The 21,086-nt window shown below is 37.9% G+C and overlaps 1 protein-coding gene across 18 annotated transcripts in view; it reads left to right on the top strand.

Annotated features, from left to right (window-relative positions):
• The first annotated feature begins 488 nt into the window (after positions 1-488).
• Positions 489-21,086, top strand: part of cadpsa (Ca2+-dependent activator protein for secretion a) — a 110,666-nt gene continuing 90,068 nt past the window's right edge. For all 18 annotated transcript variants that reach the window (XM_058791923.1, XM_058791922.1, XM_058791924.1 and 15 more), the window contains exons 1-3: positions 489-743; positions 886-1,243; positions 19,032-19,145. In XM_058791923.1, coding sequence (XP_058647906.1) covers positions 908-1,243; positions 19,032-19,145 — 450 coding nt within the window. In that variant the 5' untranslated portion in view covers positions 489-743; positions 886-907. The remainder of the gene's footprint in view (positions 744-885; positions 1,244-19,031; positions 19,146-21,086) is intronic.

Genomic DNA, 21,086 nt, shown 5'->3' with positions numbered 1-21,086 from the left:
TTACTCCTTACCTAGATAGCATACATTTCCGGGCCTCATCTGGGCCAACAGTGCCACATATATGGCTCAGTTCTGCCAGATCTGGCCCACACACATCAAGCCGATTTTAGTGTGAGATGTGGCTTAGTGTATCTGGCCCATGTGTGACAAACCAGTTTTAGTGTCAGATATTTTCATTACCAATGATGCCAAATATGGAATAATTTAACAACTGGTTTGGAATCCAATATGAAAAGCACAACAACGCAGCTGGATTAACCAAAGTAAAATCAGTAAAAAGGCAGTCATGGATAAATCCCTAAAGTTCTATACTATGAAAAAAGACGAAATTGACTGTCTAATGTTTCAGGAAGTGCTGTAGTTGTTAACGGTCGATTAAACGTGGCGAATATCGTGCGCGAAGAGAAACAGCGATATAGTGGCTGTCGCGGAAACCACGTCAATGACCCCCTCCCCCTCCAGCTTCAGTTCAGAACCACGGTCAGCTCTCCGCGCTTGCTGCTCTCATTGTCAGTAGATTGTCAGTACCGTTCGGTTACTGTAGCCTACTAAATTGAAAAACCGCCGGAGGAAAGCAGAAAACAGCAGCGCGAATTGTTCTTACGACCCTCCCCGTGTTATCTTCCATTAAATCCGTTATGGTAAACGGAGAGTTAAACGAAGAAAACACGTAAGCAGCAACAATTTAATTCGGTGGAAGACTACTGGCTGTTGGAGCAGCTTTTTCATCACTCGTGCTGAGGGTAAGTGACACTTTTGATGCAGCGTTTGGATTGTAGACTATGGAAAAATAAGCGTCTTCCGTACTTTTTCGTCCTCTGAAGCGAGTTACGGATGTTTTGTTACTAAAAAAGACGCCACTTGATTTCTCTCTTTTGATTTTAGAGAAGCAAGAACTTACGTTAAAATGTTGGACCCATCATCCAGCGAGGAGGAGGCGGATGAGGTTGTGGAAGAAGAGCCCAAAGTGGTGGCGGCGCCCAAGGCTGGTGGTCCTCGGGTGTCTCCAAGCAGGACCAGCGAAAGCTCTGGTGGGTTGCAGCCAAGCCGAAATACCAATGCCCGCCCAACGAGCCCGAGCCCCTCAGTGGCGATCGAGAAGGAAAAGGACGATTTGGAAAAGATGCAAAGGGAGGAAGAAGAGAGAAAGAGGAGGCTTCAGCTTTACGTCTTTGTGATGCGCTGTATTGCCTATCCGTTTAATGCGAAGCAGCCGACCGACATGGCGAGACGACAGCAAAAGGTAAGCGGGCAAAGTCACATGCAACAGATTGCTGTTGAAATGAAGAGTTGGTGAGGAGCACTCTTCTGACTGTGCAAAAACACAAATGTAGCATATAGTAGATGATGACTGATTCAGCGCTAAGCTGAATCAACATAAAAATGCATCAAATTAATTGATTTATTGTCCAATGCATTACAACTCGAAATTATGCTTTAATGTTTCATTTCAGAGTTGTTTCTCAAAAAAATACAATGTAAAAGATATAAACGTTATCTCATGGTTAGTAGCCCTCCCACATCCTTTCTGGTACTTTACCAAAAATATCAAAAATTAAATCTTAATGTGCATGAGGGTAGATAACGGTGCAAAGACGGTAGAAAGTTGTACCTTAAGGTGTAGTGCCTCTGTGGCAAAGTGTTATATAACATACAGTTTTGTTTACAGTGTGTACTGATCTGAGCACTTGCAGAGATGCCCTTTTCAATATTTTTACTCAGAAACCGAGACCTTTCACCTCCGCCCCACAGCATCTCAAATGCCTTCAGCAGGATATCAAAATAATAATACTGTGTATGTGTAACTCTCTGAGTAAAATCAAGCAGACCACCTGAAAGAAATGTTTACAAAATGCTCTGAAAATGTCCCGCATAAACAAGGAGCCAGTGCACTGCCATATTTTCACTGTTGAAACCTTTTCCAATACTGTATATTGTCAGACGTTTCCAATCAATATCCTGTTCTTCTGTTGACTGAGATTGCAGCATGTTGAAGACTAAAAAAGTGGTGGCTTAAAATATAGATTATTTTATGTTAAAGAAGACTTGTATTTGAGGTGGGACTGGTTTAGATGGAATGGTAGCGGGACATTTAGGTGGTGTGTTAATGTGGCCAAAATAAATTACCACCCATATAATCTTTTACTGTGAGAGTCTCACACTTGCGCAGAGTTGTTTACTAGTGTGCTTTAAAAAAACAGTCCAAAACATGCAAGATAATTACTTTATGTTACTTTGAATGCTTGTTTTGTGTGTTTTCTGTCTATCATAAAGATGCATAAATCCAGAGGTTTTTGGGAGTTCAGGGCAATGGTGCTGACAAGTTGGCTTTGTGAACATAATGAATGTCACAAGCATGTCGGTGGTCCCATCAAAGAATATAATATGGTAGAAAACATAGTTTATCCAGAGCTTTCTATCAACAAGGGTGTATGTATCCCTTGTGAAAATAGCAATACCACTAGGCATTCCCTCAGATCCTATGAGGAAAAAGCGCTTGATTGTTATTCAGGAATGATGAAATGTGTTTTTACTAGTTGTCATTATCTCTCCATTGCAGTGTGGAGTTGTATTCAAAACAAGCTTCTGTCTAAGATTAGTTGATTTAAGATGTTTTACTTATCAAATCCAAGTTTCAAAAAGCTCCAAAGCACTTTAATCCCGAAAACTAACAAAGAGGCAGCCGTGCCACATTAGCACAATGTTTGAGAGATCGAGACTTGGTGTTAGAGACATTTTCTCCTGGCTTAGATTCAAAGGCAGAGCTCTAACAGAATGAAGTTGTCTTTTATGTCAGGATCTTGAATAATTTATGTGTTTTCATCATATCATGATGAGTGCCTTATTCAAAAATGTTTATTGTATATAGTAGCTTCATCTTGGAGAGTTTATCACTGTGAAGTGGATATTTGAGAGCCAGTACATTACGTAGCGTTTGAATTTCAGCTCCGCCCCATTTTAAGACTCACTGTGAGTTTCATTTCATACAATCTAAGGTCAAAAACAAGTCTGTCTGTCTTATTTGGTTGTGTCCCCAGGGGCTTGTTTTCTTGCTGCTATTGTCTTCGGTGCCAGTGCCTTGGGACAATAAAAATAGTCTCTGTGGGAAGTTATTCTCCAGCCGTTGTTGTGTCCTCATAGATAAGACTCATGTGAGACAAAACATCAGGAACCAGCAGGTTTCCTTAGATGTACAATTGTGTTTTTGTTACACTGTATATTCTTTGTCGTTATAGTTGTACAGAAACATTCATAGCCGAGAAAATTCTTATTGGAAGAATTAATGTATTTCATTAAAGGGGACATCGGATACAAATTTCAGTTTTACATGGTGTTTTCTTATGTGTATTAGCAGTTTGTGGACACAACCACCCTAAGATGATAAAAATCCATTCACTCCTAAACGATCTCAATTATCAAGCCTTTTTGATTTTCTGAGCTGTATGACATCATACTGCTCAGGCCCCGCCCACGACCGCTGACAGACTGTCCCGTATTAGCGTATTTCTGCACTCAGCCAGTTGTCATTTTTAGTTTTGTAGCCAGATGTAAAAGTGAACGTAAGGGTCTTCATTTTCTCCTGACATCAGAGCCACTGAGGACGCAGTGGATTAGTTTTGGTTTTGATGGTAACGTGCCACCGAATATACAAAATAACGTAAGTGAGGGGAGGGGTGAGCAGTAGTTCATTATCATTTAAAGAAGCATGCACCGAAACAGATCACTGTGAACAGATCTGTTTTTGAAAAGGTAAAAAAGTGTTGTTTTACAAGACCATTGAGGAATTTTAACCAAAGTATGTTGCAGACATTTCGTGCAGACCCTTAAGAATCATACCAACTTGTGGATAATGGGCCTCCGATGTCCCCTTTAATCATCTCAGATTTGGTTTTCTCTATAAAAGATGCACTGGTCAGTCATACCATACATGTTGTGATGGTTTTCCTTTGAGAATAGATGGAAATTCAGTACAACTCAGCGTACAGAGATAATAGTCTACACTAGTCATTAGTCAGATATCTGCCATGGTCAAACTGAGAAACCCATTATATTTCTTCAACTGATATTCATCTAACGTGTGGTCATATTGTTTACTGTTGATCAGCACATTTTGATTTTCACTCCGAAATGCATTCATTGCAATAGCAATTCACGCTTATGCATGTTTCGCAAATTTGCTGCACTGAACAGAAGAAAGCTGCTTGGTTTTCATTAGCGGTAAATGTCCTTAAATTTTTATAAATCCACTCATTTTTGCAAGCTTTGCTGTATAATACTGTGTATAATTGTTGTTGTTGTTATTGTTGTTGTTATTAAGTTATGTGGAAATATCAAATTAACATTAGTGTTTGTTTACCTCCCCTCCCCCGTCTTTGCTCTAATTACGATGCAGTGACATGCTAATTCACCCGTCTTAAGATTATAAACAGCTCTGCTTTTTTTTTTTTATTAATGCAGGACCTGTTCATGCCGCCAACTAAATATGGAAACTCTTCATGGTGCTTGTTGCTGTCTGCTTCAGAAATTGTTGTTTAGTCAGTTTATTAGTCATGATGACAAGGTGCACGCTGTCACATACTTAATGATCAGTAGGACCATGTCAGATGTCTTACACTGCTGCCGCTCACTGTCCCCAGCACGCACCCACCCACACACTGGATGGAGAGCTTAATTAAGAAGGCTATTAACAGTATTTCCTACAATGTCTTCTCTCTCTTCCTTTCTTTCTTGTTCTCACTCTCTCACACAATAACAGACAGACCAGCACACGTTTAGAGACAAACAAGCAGGCACAACAGAAAGACTGTTTAGGGAAGGTAGTTACACTGAGCACATCTAAAACCCAGTCAGTTATGCCGCTAATGACTTTTGCATAAAATAAAACAACAAAAAAGTCACCAGTAGAGACGTTAATTAGGGCAGAGCACAACTACAAGAGCTGGCACAATATGGAGAGGGTTTGAACTCCATTAACCTCAGTGCCGGATATGATGTCCAACAACATCTTTGGTGGTATCTGTGTTTAGCTGTGGTAGATTACCTTAGTATTTCTAAAGACCACTCTGCCTTACAGTTGAAAGAGTCAATCAGCTTTTTGATAGTGGCATCACAATTCTTGATAGAGTGAAACAGTCCTACCATTCTTTTTCAGCAGCCTTGGTTTTGAAAGCAATTTTCTCATTCACTCATCAGGACTTTAAAAAAGAAATTTATTTGCAGAATCATGGGTAACGTAGTTTTCACCAGGAATTCTGCTATTATTTAAATAACATGATCTGATGGCTTAAACAAAAGCAAATACCATCGATTAACAACATTGTAGCTCACAGTAGGTCTGTCTTTAATGGTTTATTAGTTATCGTTAAAAATCAGTTACACTATGAAGAAAATGTATAGGATTTTATATTTCTGGAACCCGATTGTTTCACTTCATATGGAAACGGTGGGACTGGAAGTCCTGCATTACAGTTAAAGGACCAGCATGATTTTTTTTTTTGCATGATTTGAGCTTCAAAAGCACATTTTATACTATTATTGTTGTCGCATTTTATTCCTGACTTAAGATTTCAGCCTTTCCACATTCAGGTACAGGAGCTACAGTCATGGCCAAAAATATCAGCACCCTTGGCAAAAAAAATTATCAAAGAAGGCTGTGAAAATTAATATGCATTTTTAATCCTTTTGATCTTTTATTAAAAAAATTCACAAAAATCTAACCTTTCATTGGATAATAAGAATTTAAAATGGATGAAATATCATAATGAAATAAATGTTTTTCTAAAAATACACGTTGGACACAATTATTGGCACCCCTAGAAATTCTTATGAGTAAAATATCTCTGAAGTATATTCCCATTCATATTCACAATTTTGAGCACTTATGAACATGAAATTATCCAGCCATTGCTTCCTGTTTCACAGAAATATAAATAGGAGGGAAAACAAAGCCCAAATTCCCTTAATCATCCATCACAATGAGAAAAACCAAAGAATATATTTCTGATGTGCAGCAAAAGATAATTGAGTTTCACAAATTAGTGAAATGGCTTTAAGAAAAGAGCTAGAGAAGTGAAAATTCTCATTTCCACCATCAGGGCAATAATTAAGAAGTTCCAATCAACATAAAATGTTACGAAACTGCCTGGAAGAGGACGTGTCTCTATATCGTCCTAATGCACGGTGAGAAGGAGAGTTTGAGTGGCTAAAGACTCTCCAAGGATCACAGCTGGAGAATTGCAGAAAATAGTTGAGTCTCGGGGTCAGAAAACCTTAAAAAAAATTGTCAAACTACACCTACATTACCACATGTTGTTTGGGAGGGTTTCAAGAAAAATTCTCCTCGCTCATCCAAAAACAAACTCCAGCATATTCAGTTATCAGACACGACTGGAACTTCAAATGGGACTCTCTTCTATGGTCAGATGAAACTAAAAAATTAGCTTTTTAGCAGCAAACACTCAAGATGGGTTTGCTGCACACATGGATAAAAAGTACCCCATGTGTACAATGAAATATACTGCTGTATTTTTGATGTTGTGGGCCTATATTTGGAGGTCTTGGACATCTTGTTTAGACACATGGCATCATGGATTCTATCACATACCAACAGATAAAAAATCAATAAGTGACTGACTCTGTAAGAAATCTAATAATGGGCCATGTTTGGATCTTCCAACCGTACAATAATCCAAACACAAACCTCAAAAACAACACAAAAATGGGTCACTGAGCACAAAACCAAGCTTCTGCTGGCCATTCCAGTCCTCTGACCTGAACCCTATAGTAAATGATTGAGGTGAACTGAAGAGAAGAAGCACCAACATGGAGCTGGGAATCTAAAGGGTCTGGAGTGATTCTGGATGAAGGAATGGTCTCTGATCTCGTCAGGTGTTATCTAACCTCATCAGGCATTACAGGAGAACATTTAGAGCTGTTAAACTGGCAAATGGAGGTTTCAAAAAGTATTGAATAAAAGGGTGCCGTTAATTGTGGCCAATGTGTATTAGAGAAAAACATTTATTTCATAATGATATTTCCCCCCATTTTAAATTCTTATTATCCAATGAAAGGTTAGATTTTAGTGCATTTTTAAAATAAAAGATCAAAAGGATTAACAATGCAGATTAATTTTCCTTCTTTGATCATATTTACCAAGGATGGCGATATTTTTGGCCATCACTGTATATGTGAGTGACTGAAAAATAGCTGCTTGAGGTTGTTACCAAGATGGACGGCGAATCAAATTAATTGCCTTAAAGGGATTTTAGTATTATGTAGCATGATCTCATCATTTTTCATAGAAGCATATTTTAAGATTGGACAAGAAATGAGAATAATCTAAATTGTAATCATGGAGTGCAAGGTGTCCTCAGACGATCCTTCAAGACATAAGCTGCTAGCTGTGTAATTTGATGCCCTTACAAGAGTGCTGATTGAGTTATTGTATGACATCATTTACCACAATCTACTTTACAGAGAGAATAATAGCACTATGATACCACACAGCAGCATTTTCAGAGGTGATATGATGAAACTCCTCTAATCTGTTGTGCCTGTCTCGTCAAGATGTTCAGATACAATTATTTGCTCAATTTAAATTACAGGGCCTATTCTTAAGATGCAGTAGATGTGGAGTTAATTACAACCCTTGTTTTTAAAAAAAATGACAGTATCATTTCCACTTTCTGAGTCTCGTATTGTTATAACAAATACCTATTTTACAGGATTTAGTTATTTCTCTGTTAGAGAAGATTATTCGAGCCAGTGTATTGATATATCTCTCCACAAATCCATTTTCTTTTCCACTCCTTCGCTGAGCAAAGAGGCAATGTTCAGCTCCCATCTTGTGCTTGGGAGGGCAAGAATCTGAAAGGCCATTGTGTTAGAGACAAACCATAACCCAGATAAGAGCTCTCTGTCTGTGAACGGTCTGCTGAAGTTCCTCTCACAGCTAATGTGTAATGTAGACGGATGCACCAAAATGGTCTTAAGAGCCCTACTAGCTGAATAGGCCTGATCTGAGGTCAGCAGGCATTCATTGGGCTGAAGATCTTGACGTGCAGGCAGGGGGGAGGATTGCTATTGTGATAACCATGATGGATTCATAATCAAGCACTGGCTGATCTTGGGTCAACTGCGAGTAGGAGAGGCACATTAACTATTGATGTTATTGAAAAGTATTCTGGAACTAGCTCATATTGAAAAGATATTATTGAAACTCTTTAGATATGAATAGATGTTTTTAAGTATGTGGTTGTTGGTGTAAAAGAAAAATGCCATTCATACTTTTGTTAATTCAGGTTGTGCAAATTGTCTTCTGTAACGGTTATCTTGTGAAATAATATCTAGGAAATAGAATTGCTAATGGAAAAGTCCACATTTACTCATAATAGAGCAAATATAACACAGTATACAGTATATATATATATATATATATATATTTTACATTTGAAAATGGTTTGCTTTTTAATACATTTGTTTTTATTATTATTTAGTAATTATTGTATTATTATTATTATTATGTTTTTTTTATGTGCAAGTTAGTTTTGTTTAGTTTTCATTTTATTGCATTTTTAATTGATTTTGTTTTTATTTTTTACTATTTTATCATTCAAACACATACATGCATTAATCACTAGGTCACAACTTTTCATTTTTTTTGCATTTGCTTTTTATGTTTGTATTTTTTTTCTTAGGTTTTTGAAACAAAAACCTGAGTGGAAACAGAAACATTCGTGCACACTTCCCTGTGTGGATTTAGCAAACATCTTACATTAGTAATAATGAGCAAACCACACACAGATGTACGTGTATCCATGGTGAGTGTGTTTATTTGTACGAACTGGTGTTTGTGAGCATGTGCTTGAATAAAGCAGTGTAAAGGCAGTGGGAGGATGACCCTTTCATGTGCTCTTTGTTGGTTGTTTGTAATCTTGGATTACACATCCATTTGCCTTCTGTGATCTGTTACGTAACTGTCTCTATATGCACAAGAGCTTCTGTGGGAATTAAGAGGGTTTGAAGATACATTTACACATATATGTGGTGGACAGCAGCATGTGTTCATTCAAAGGTATGAATGAAAATTTCAGTGATTGTACTACTGGATTAAGAACTACTTCTTTTCCAGATGGGTTCAAGATAAGGGTGTCTGAAAGTAGTACTTTTATATATTTTGAACAATACTGATAAAATTGTGAAAGCCTATTTTTGCCTCAGAGTACAAAATACATTTGTGTTAATTGTGATGTAGTTTAAAATAAGTAAGAGACAGTTATGTAAGATATTAAGTCATAATTGAGAGAAATAAAGTAGTGGTTACAAGAAATAAATATGCAAATGTAACATATGAAGTTGCAATAGTAAGACATTTAATCACAGTTGTAGGAAAGTTGCAACTACAAAAATTAAAGATGCAATTGTAAAATATTAAGTGACAATTATGAGATATAAAGTTGCAGTTACGAGAAATAAAGATGCTAATGTGACATGAAGTTGCAATATGAGAAATAAAGATGCAAATGTGAAATATGAAGCAGCAATTGTAAGATATTAAGTTGTAATTGTGAAAAAGAAAGTTGCAATAAGAAATAAAGATGCAAATGTGAAATGTGAATTTGCAGTTACCTTATTTTTTACTCAAAGCATAAACATACTTCCATATAAACAAAGAAACAAAATGACAGTTCAGTGTCTGTTTTACACAAAGGGAGTGCAGTATATTAATGACTATACAATATTATACAATTACCTTTGAACACTCAGTCAAAGTTTTAAGTCTGGAGTGCTTGCTTTCCTGTCAACCATCAATGTAGGAACGCATATAGCATTGCTCATAAACTGAACATAACATCCAGAAGACATGAAAAGAAAGACAGAGAGAGAGAGAGAGAAAGACAGACAGGCGGAGACTCGAGGGACATGAAAGCGGTGTCTCTCTACCTTGGGCTCACTGATCACTAATGGGAATCTGTTCTCAGAGAGAAACTCCAGCCTTCCATTCCCACGCAATCAACATGAGCCCAGTGGGCACCTGGGGAACATAACACACACACACACACACACACACACACACACACACACACACACACACACACACAAAAGTCAAAAGGATGCGCTAACAATGACAGGCAGTCTTATAAGGGTGCAGAGCATAAGTAAATGATGCACAAATGTTCCAGTACAAGACTAGAATATTCTATTAGTATTATTATGAGCTGCATGAATTAAGATTTATTTGTATTCTAGATTTGACATAATGTACCTGAGCTGAGATGTATGGAAGCCTGCTGCTGCCATTGTGTTGTAAAAACAACAGGAAGGTAGAAAAAAGCGTTGGTAAAATAAAAAAAAAAGATGTTTTTAACTCACCAAGGCTGCATTTATTTAATCAAAACAAATATAAAATCCATCATATTGTGACATTATTATAATTTAAAATAACTGTTTACTATTTTAATATATTTAAAATGGAATTTATTCTTTTGATGACTAAGCTGAATTTTCAGTAGCCATTACTCCAGTCTTGAGTGTCACATGATCCGTCAGAAATCTGGCTTTATCTCACAGTTTGACTATATTTCTTTCTTTTGTTTTTTGTTCTCTGAGGGGGAAACTGTCAGGACCACTATCGTCAAAGATGATTGACAATTAGCATACAGTTTGGATTGGCGGTATGGTTCTGTTCTGGGCAAGAACTCAATCTAGCATGGATGAGAGCAGGGAGAGCAGCAATAACCTCCCCAGGGCAAACAGAACAGAACCAACATAAATGACTTGCAGATATTGTTAAAGTTCAGTAATTTTATGTACACATTTTAGAATTAATTTTAGAATTGGCCTAATAACATTTGGCAAAGGGACTACCAATGAAAACTAGCCTTTGGGCTAATTTGGGTACATTTACATTTATAAATGTTGATTAATGTACATTGTCCCTTTTTGTGAAATAAAAGAAAAAAAATGTATCTGATTCAAAGGAGAATCAGAAGGCTGAATCCTGACTGACAGAGGAGAAGTTGGGGATGGAGGAGGGTAAAACTGCTGATAATACTGAGGGAACTTATATATGGATGCTTAGATAGGTGTTGTATTCCTATAGGTAGATGGGAATCAGCTGAGAGTTAGCTGATGTAAGCTTGACTAACGTGACCTTCCAGAACTAACGCTACGCTTGATATCAGCTCACTTTACACACAATGTCAGTTAAAATCAACGATTTACTTTCTCATTATATGTTCCTGGTCTTATTATGCACAATTTGTCAGTATATGTTTTTTCCCAAGAATTAATTAAATTAAATTTATAAAACAGATAATTTTGGTTGATTATGACTGGTTGAGCTGTGTTCGAAGGCATTGTAAATTACTCTATAAACATACACCTGTGACCTCATCACATCAATATTACTCCACCACCTTGTCTGTGTGTTTCTTGCCAACCATTCTGTTATTAGTATTACTACGCCAAAGAAATTTATTAAAAATCAATTAAGTGAATTTTGACTTAGTGGGTGGTCCAAGTACATGCTAGCTGTTTTGTGTTAGGGATAATGCACTGCTCGCTATGCATGATGTGGATGCATTAAAAATGTTTAATCTACAGTTAGCCATGCATTATCCCACTTATACCATGGTCATTTGGCAACAATGATGTTTGTAGTGCAATATTTGACCAGAAGGGTAAAAATGACAGGTATTTACATCAGTTACAGCCTAAGTCCCTTTAAGGCAAATCATTTCACTCGGCAGCCATCTGTGAAACGCAAGTGCAGCTCCTATCTCTTTAAATGGGGTAACATCAAATTCTCCAGAACTGTTCGCCAAGCTTACAGTTAAATTTCATATTCAAAATCACCAATGAAATCTGACAACAAATGTCTCATAAATGTTGTTTCTTTTGCTCAAATAGCATTTAAACAGCTTATTTTTTAACCCGATCTCATGGATATGTGTTTCAATGGCACGATTTATATTTAGCTAATTATTTATATGCAGAAATGGACTTTGGTGTGCATATGATACGCAATTGGAAGGTTTAGGGGTGTGGGGTAAGTGCATATATTATATGTACACCAAAATGCGTATTATATGCACGCCAACAATGTGCATATCTATCATATGCACAAAAAAAAGTGTATTATATGCACATCAAACATGTGCGCATCGTATGCACGCCAAAGTCAGTTTCTGTGTATAAATATAAATATTGTTACAGTTCGTTAGAGCTAGCATTCTGCCTGCTTCAAATCAGACACAGAGATGAGATAGTTAGATAGAGAGAGTGCAGATAGTTACTTCAAAAACAGCAATATTTTTTAGGAAATATAGTGTAGCAAATCAGTATCAAAGCTGTTTTATTAATAAAAGTCACAGGGCAGTTGACAACAAGTTTTTGTGCTCCTGGATGTTTCTGTGTGCGCGCAGCACAATCTCTGATCTCTGTGTGCGAGTGATGTGTCTGTTTGTTTGTGTCAATGAAAGCAGTGCATTAATATAGAGCAATGATTAACAGTGACTTGGAACTACCTGTGCATTAAGTAAGGAATAATTGATGACGGGCCGTTGAATTATTAGAAAAATAATGCACACCGAGGTGGTGATGCGGCCACGACGCGAAGCGGAGTCACTGTTAATCATTGCCTATACTACGGTACTACACCTCAAGACGTCGATCAGATGATATATTTCAAGGCATTCGTCCAGTTTTTCTACTTAAATCGCTATTGTGAGTAGGATCATTTCTTCTGCATCTCATCCAACGCCTCCGTTGCTAATTCCAAAACGTCATTTTAAACCTAGTAAAGGAGGCTTGAGCCGTTAATAACAGACTAATGCAGTTAATACAGTTAATAACTAAGTTATGACAGAGATAGAGAGAGAGAGAGAGAGAGAGAGAGAGAAAGATTAACGTTACCTCTGTGAGTCTGTATGTCTCTCAATATTGTTCGGCAGGAATGTCTCTAGTTATAGTGAAACTTTGTTAACAGTATTCACGAACAGCGCTGCTGTTATTACCTCGCTTGTGAGAAGTCATGTAGTTTTTAAGTTGTTAAACTATGTTACTGATAAAATCGTCAGAGTAGTGCTAACAGCATTAGCACGTATGTTAACGTGTGTGCAAACTGTAACTGTTATGTATGTGCGGTCTGTGAGGGAGAGAGAGCGGGAGAGATAGAGTATGTGCTTTCCGTACATAATAAAACGTAATTTTGTGGCAAAAACATGGACATGATCTGTCGTTTTTATCCTTTTGATTACTATAAATGTTTGGCCAGTGTCATTGTGCGTTTTGGTTATTTTGCTGTAAGGACTTTTGAAATAACTCAAATAATTTGGCCAATTTTGGTCAAGACCCGCCTGGAACTACGTTCGCCGAGCGTTTCCCTGAAATTAATTGCACACCTTAGAACGTTCGTCAGCCAATCAGATTAAAGCATTCAACGGCCCTGTAGTATAAACTGTTTTAATGCATACCTGCCAGCCAATCAGAATCAAGTATTCAGATAGACCATGGTATAAAAAAGCCTTCAGTGAATTTACTCTGCTCTGAATCATGTCTAACACCCCTTAGTTGCTCTAAATTCACTTTATTTTATTGTAGTTTTTTTTTTTTTTTATGCGAAGTCTTTGTAACCTTCCAAAAGGTAATAACTTCATTCAACTTTGAAATAACTTTTCATTTTGTGTGAGCGTCATCAAGCCATCTTAAGTCCCTCCCCACCAACTGTCTGGTCATGAATTTTTTTTTTCTCAATGAACATTCTGTTATCATGTAACATTAGGGAAGTAAAATGGGTTGTGAGTGCCACTTCTTGTTGACTTTAAACAATGACAAACAGCATTTGAAATAAAAATTTGTTGATTTGTTAACAATTATGAATGCACTTGAAGTTAATTGCAGTATTTAAACCGACAAGTGGTTTGCTCTTAACAGTAATAAACCATTTGAAGTAGCTGCTTCACATTTGCTTCTTGATCTTTATGCAGTATATTTAGATCATGTGTTCTTAGAAACTATACATGCTTGAAATTACATCATTTTGAAGTTCCTTATTGTACAGTAAATCTTATGACTCAAACAATACATTCTTGCATTCTGACTGAGTGACATTTGGAAAGCTTTTCTTCTGTCCCACGAGCTCTCTCTCTCCAGCTCATTATTGTCTTCGTCTCTCTCACTGGTAAACAGAGCAAAAAAAAGCCACGGACATGGGATGTTGACTCTCCTGTCGAACAAAACCAAATGCGACGCTCCACTGAGCGTGAAGGGAAGCAGAGACTCTGCTCTGTGAAAAACAGCTCTCTGTCGAAGAGCACTTGCTGGAATTGCGCGCTTCTAGCATCCACACTATGGGAAGGTCACATCGAGGACTGACACTTTAATGGGAGGATGCACTAAAAAGATCAACAATTTATATAGGCCATGTTGAAAAACTCTCCTAAACAGATGAGGATGTGTAAACCTCACTCTGATTTGAGCACAGGGCTTAGGTCAGCTCTAATGAAGTCAACAGGAGTCAATTGTAGGCTTAGCTTTAGCTTAGTGGGGTTTTTTTACAGCCCAACATGGACTTTTCTAGTCGTCTGTTCAATCATATAAGCTTCCCTTCCCCCCATATGTCCCCACCCCCACTCCGGTGGAAGAAAACACTATGATCATGCATGTAAGGTTTTAACAGATTGATACAAACCAGGATTTACCATCATTATCTAGTATTGTAATTAGCCTGTGTGTATCTATGTTAGTAAATTACTACCCATGGATTCAATGACAAGGGCCTGCGTTTTGTCAGTTGCTATAGTAACCAACAACTGGCAGGTGTGAGGTGGATCTGAGGTTGTATGTGTGTAGCCTGTAGCAGTTTTACTGTTAGCACATAAAGAGACTGTGTAACAAAACTGGACTACTGTACTTTATTCAGCTTCTGTGTTGGAACATAATACTTTACAAACTGGTGTCTGAACGGACAGCGTGAGAGTCATTAGCTGTATTTATTGCAGACTAGGCGCTCCAGCTGCACCAGCGTGTGCCAAGAGCAGTAAAATAGCCATAACTTGAAGTTTAACAACATGAGAGTTTAATCTTTACAGGGAGGAAATTAGTCATTTCCAGAGAATTAAAGAAGAGGAAAGGACTGGCGGGAATAAATGAGGGATGGAGGAGCAGAAGAGGTGAATGATTCATTAAAGGCTTCCAATTAAATTCTGCTCAATCATTAATTCCAAGACCATTCATGATGAGAGTCGGTGACAGGCTGTTTATTTATTACACTGCACACCTTTGATATTTAGCACAGATATGATTTTTAAAACCTTGTGTTAGCTATGTCAGCTGTGGAGTTGAAAACAAACTACTTTAAATCAACCGGCTGTGTATTATGTATATTTTAGGTACAGCAGATTGAGGACTAAAATACATTAACATTGGCTGCACTCAAGCCTTTTCTCTACACTGCACATGCACATTGGCTCGGTCGGCCTGAAATATGAAATATTTTTTGTATTATTTTAGCTTAAGCAATGTCAGATATTTAGCATAAGAACCAGGACTTTATACCGTTAAGTAGTTTTTGAGATTTTGCTATTTCTTATACTTGACTGAAAATAGCTACCTAAGTGTGTTTCCAAAAATGGTGGTCGAGTGAATTCACTTGCGACTTTGAAGGGACTTAAAGGGATAGTTCACCCAAAAATGAAAATTCTGTCACCGTGTCGTTCCAAACATGTAAGACCTCTATTTATCTTCGTAACAAAAAACACATCGATGACTGACATGGAAAAGAAAAAAGTGTTTAATAAAGTTTTTTTTTCTTTGTGCACAAAAAGTGTTCTTGTAATTTCATAACATTACAGTTGATCCACTGATGTCACATGAACTATTTAACAATGTCCTTACTACCTTTTTGGGCCTTGAACGTGGTAGTTGTGTTGCTGTCTATGGAGGGTCAGAAAGCTCTTGAATTTCATCCAAATAATCTTAATTTGTGTTCCGAAGATGAAGGAAGGTCATACGGGTTTGGAATGACATGAGTGTGAGTAATTAATGACAGAATTTTCATTTTCAATTTTCAAAAATTATATCTTTATTTACTTGCTTAATTCGGCTGATTTGAAAATGTCAAAATAGTATACCACCCTTATTGTTTCTGTTGTATATATAGCAGAAACAACAGTATATAGTGTATATATGCTAGTATATAGAGAACTGCTTGTATAAATAGTAAATGTTGACTAAATTTGGAATAGCACACTAGCATTTTTTCTTATTTCTGCCATATATGGCAGAAAAAGCTGGAGAAGTATTAGCTTACTACTAGTGTACGTTGGCTGAATTTGTAATAGAATTAGAAGCTAGAATTTTCTTGTATTATTTCTGATACATATATAGCACAAATAAGAGTAACATATTAGCATGCATGGTATATTTTAGCTGAATTAGAACATTTATCCCTTGTTTCTGTCATACATGGCACAAATAGCAGTAGTATGCTAATGTATTTGCACTCAACTAGTATATATACTGTAGTATACTGTACTTTCAGCTGAATTTATTTCTGCCCTTATTTGACAAAATGCAGGAGTAGGCTAATATGTTAGTATGCTATGAGTAATGAGGTTAGCAATGTAGGAGCCTACTGGCATGCATTGTCATGGTGATGTAGAGAGAACATTACGATGAGTGTAGAGGATACACTTTAATTGCTCTACATCAACCTATTCGCAATAATCACTCCAGCAGTTACCATGGGAGTAATGGAGCAAATGCAGCTGCCTCTCATAGTCATGAGGTCATACTGTTGGATAACCTGAGAGGGGATAATGGGGTAAGGGGTGTGTTTATGTGTACTCGGTGACCATGGCAACATATTCGATGAGAAGGAACACCTGGGATTTTAAAAGGATGTCCAACATTCACATAAACACGCACACACACACACACACACACACACACACGGATCTCCATGCTGAAAACAGAGACCATATGGTTTGAGACCCTGGAGGTGGGCGCACTAACATATCAAAGGCCTGCTGTTGTTTACCGGTCAGGTGTGACAAACAAAAGAAAATTAACTAAATGCAGCATCTCATTGAGTTAAAATAATGATGAAATTAAAAGGAAATCGTGTTTACATTGATCTTCTGATTAACAATTCAGAGTGTGCTCGTGTTTGTATTCAAGAAAAACCAAGAAAATAACCAAGAAACTGTAAGAAAACTGTTGCATAGCATCTTTTCAATATGAAAAAAGTGAACTATTTGATGATGTACATTTATTAAAAAATGTATAACATTTTCAGTTCTAACCACTTTTTTTCTTTTTTTTTCTTTATCCAGTATTATGGTAGAAGTAAAATGGAATTTGAGCAGCATTAGTTGTATAAAATTAACCATAATGCTTTAGAACAAAGGTCTGAAGTACATATCCTTTCATTACTACAAGTTCTCTTGAATGTTTCAATGTTACAATCACTGTGCTGTCATTTCTATCTTTTCTTCTTGTTTTGTGCCACTTATATCAAGGTAACATGGTATTCACACATAACTGTGTAACTAACCTTTTTTGTTGAAAAGGACTAAGCGATGAGTCACCTACTGTATGACTATTGGCAATATGTTATTTTTGTTCTATTATGAATCATTTATATTTATTTCATCCACAGGTTGGATTCAAGAAGCCAGAACTTCCTCCTATAGCACAATAACATCAAATCGATCTCATTCCTTGCCTGTATTTAATTGTAACTCTCAGTAAAGCCCAAATTTTATACTGAATGGTTTATTTTACTTTTAAATTCTTATGGCAGGAGAAAAGACACAAAGGAGTGGAATGTGGGATAAGCTCTATAATTATCAATTCCCTGACTCGGTTATGAGACAAGAGATTTGGTCTCCTCTTAGCCTCTTAATAATTTGTGTGTTGTGAACATGAGCAAAGTGGAGAATACCTTAGTGTCACAAATGGAACATGAATACCTGCTAAGCAGAACATGAAAAGAGCTCTGAAAACATTAAAGAAATAATACAAAGCTTAACTGTTAAACGCCAAGCTTCCAAACATAAAAAGCATTGTTTCATAGCAATATAATGAACAAAAACTCATTAGCATCTGTAGTACTCTGTGGACAATAACTGTAATCTAGACACTTGTTTCACATTTCTTCCAAATCGAGTCTCTGTCCAGATGGATGAGAAGTGTTTCGAAATGGGCAGTGTCTCTCATTCTCAGTTGTCTAGAGGTTTTATGTGGCCTCTTGGCTGAAATATGATCTGATTTGCTCTGTGAAATTGGCACGAGGTCTAATACTTAGTGGGAAAAAGTCTGTTGCTATTATGTTTTTTTTTTTTTTTTGTGGTTCGAGGGCCACGATCACCTCTTCATCAAATGCTAATTATAACATTAAACTGATCTTAAGTCAAACCAGAATGAAAACATATTCCAACTTCTACTGAAAGAGTCAAATGGAACAATTGCTGAGTCATTCTGGAGTTGGATTCATGAAAGAATCTTAAGAATAAAATTTTTCTTAATTTCTATTTTCTTCTTATGATCTTGCTTAAAAAGTTAAGAATATTTTGTATTCCCAAAACACTTCATAAGAATGTTTTTATCTTTATAATAACGTAAGAAGAATTGAGTAAGATTTTGTAAGGTAAGATGTTGATCAGCAAGTATTTGGCTAGAAATGCCATACGATCAGATAACACTAAAGCCAGGAATTTTCTTTGTAAGAAAAAAGGTTGTTCTTAAGAAGATGTTTAAAAACTTCTTAATTTTTGAAGAATTGCAATAAGAAGTTCTTAATTTTGAGAAATTTCTTCTTTCTTAAGAAGAAAATTTCTTCTTTTTTTGTGAATCCAGCCCCTGGTCACCAAATGACCACATTGCCATTTCCATCTTTTCCTCCGGTGAATGTTCCAAGCTAGAACAGATGCTGCTAACATCTGGATGTTTTTTTCTTTGATGTCACATGGAATATAAATACAGTACTATATTTCAAATTCTGTATTTCTGATGTTATCTCTTCTCAGATCAGCAAGCAGCACCTTCAGACAGTTAAAGATCGTTTCCAGGCCTTTCTGAATGGAGAGACTCAGATTGTAGCCGATGAAGCCTTCATCAACGCTGTCCAAAGTTACTATGAGGTTAGGCTCTTTCTATTCTTCAGTGCACACAAGTCTAGACTTACAAACTAGTAGGGCTGGAACAATAAATCGATGCAGAATCGATTCCTGGATCGATTCAGAATCGATTCCTGGACTGATTCTGAGATTTTCCGAAAGCATCGCGATTCCTGTGGAATCGATTCTGAGCTTAGATTTTAACAGCAGATGGCGCTCTAATCTATTTTTTATCTGCACATTCAAATGCTCATGAAGAAGAATGCTGAAGAGCGCTTGTGAGTTCGGCTGAGTCTGTAATTTCACCTCAGCTCAGAATGCTTTTAATATGACACGAGATTCGCTTCAACCTTTTCGAATTTTATGAATGATTATTTTAGGTTCAAGTATGTGTAAGGTACTGGAGTATGTGTAAGGTACTGTGCAGAGTACGGCTGTTTCTAAAGCATGCAGCGCCATCTGTTGTTCAAAACTAAGCTCAGAATTGATTCCAGAGGAATCTCGATGCATTCGGAATCCAGGAATCGATTCTGCATCGATTTATCATCCCAGCCCTACAAACTAGCTCATCTTTCAACTGGTTTTCTCAGTTAGCTTTATAATGTCAAATCCTGTGCATGCAAACCCTGTACACTTCTGCTCAAAAGTTTGGGGTTGGTAAGGTTATTTTTTTGTTTTGAAAGAAGTCTTTTATGCTCACCAAGGCTGCATTTATTTTATAAAAAATACAGTAAAAAACAGCAATTTTGTGAAATACACTTTTGTGAATATTACTGTCAGGCTTGTGTCTTGTGTTTCCCTCCCTCATATGCCCATATTTGGTTATTTTCCTGTTCATGTCCTTGTGTTAATTTGATTCCAGGTGTGTCTTGTCATCCCCTCGTTTGGTTAAGTAATTATAGTGTGTTCTGCCCCTTGTTTCCTGTCCGGTATTGAATATCTTACGTCACTCAATGTTTCCTGTGTTACCTGCTTGGATTTCATTAAAAGATTATTGGAATTGTTACTACTCCTCGTCTCCTTGCTCCTTCGTTCCCGTGCTCCTAGTGAGAATCGTGACAGAATACCAGACTAAAACAGAAAGTAAGCAGCGCCACTTCTACCCGTGTTTGTTTTCCCATTTTTGAAAAGTCTTTTGTTTTTCTGTTTGTTTTTCCCCGCGGCATGGAAACCGCCGCATTGCCCTAGCCCATAGGGATCTCCCCTTCCTCGAGTATGCTTGGGAGTTCTGCGGGCTCGCCACGGCATTAGATGACGCCACCATCAACTCTCATGCTACCATCACCCCGTGGACCTCCCAGACACCAAGGGACTATGCTGGAGGGAAGGGATCCTCCGGTGTCTGGAGAGTGTCCTGTCCCAAGCCCGCTGTCCAGCCTGTCAGCCGTTCCCCAGTCAAGCCTGCCATCCGCCGCTGACTCAAGCCTTCTGGCCGTTCCCCAGTCAAGCCCGCCATCCGCCGCTGACTCAAGCCCACCGGCTGTTACCCAGTCAAGCCAGCCGGTCAGGCCCTCCTGAGTCAAGTTCACTGGCCGCTCCGAAGTCAAGCCCGCCGGCCGTTCCCCCGTCAAGCCCCCTGGCCGCCGTAACGTCAAGCCTGCCAGCTGTCCTATTCACCCCCAGCCAAATGAGGAGGATGAGAAAGAAGAGACTGTTATTTGCTCTCATCCTCGCCTCAATGTTGGCTCCAGCCCCAGAGCTCGCTCCAGTGTCGGTTCCAGCCCCAGAGTTCACTCCTGTGTCGGCTCCAGCCCCATAGCACCATCCTGCTCCCGTGCTAAGCCCAGGGAGGGCTCCTGGTCCCCCGTTAAGCCCACAGAGGGCTCCTGATTCCCCGTTAAGCCCAGGGAGGGTTCTTGATTCCCCGTTAAGCCCAGAGAGAGCTCCATTCCCCGAGTTCTGCCCCGTAAGTTCCCCCAAGGATTTTTTTTTGGGGAGGTAGTAAGGTTCCAGCCGTAGAAGCCA

The sequence above is a fragment of the Onychostoma macrolepis genome, chromosome 11, assembly GCF_012432095.1.
Source record: "Onychostoma macrolepis isolate SWU-2019 chromosome 11, ASM1243209v1, whole genome shotgun sequence".
Classification (NCBI taxonomy): Eukaryota; Metazoa; Chordata; class Actinopteri; order Cypriniformes; family Cyprinidae; genus Onychostoma; species Onychostoma macrolepis.
The sequence above is the reverse complement of the archived record's forward strand: the minus strand, read 5'-3'. Positions and strand labels throughout refer to the sequence as shown.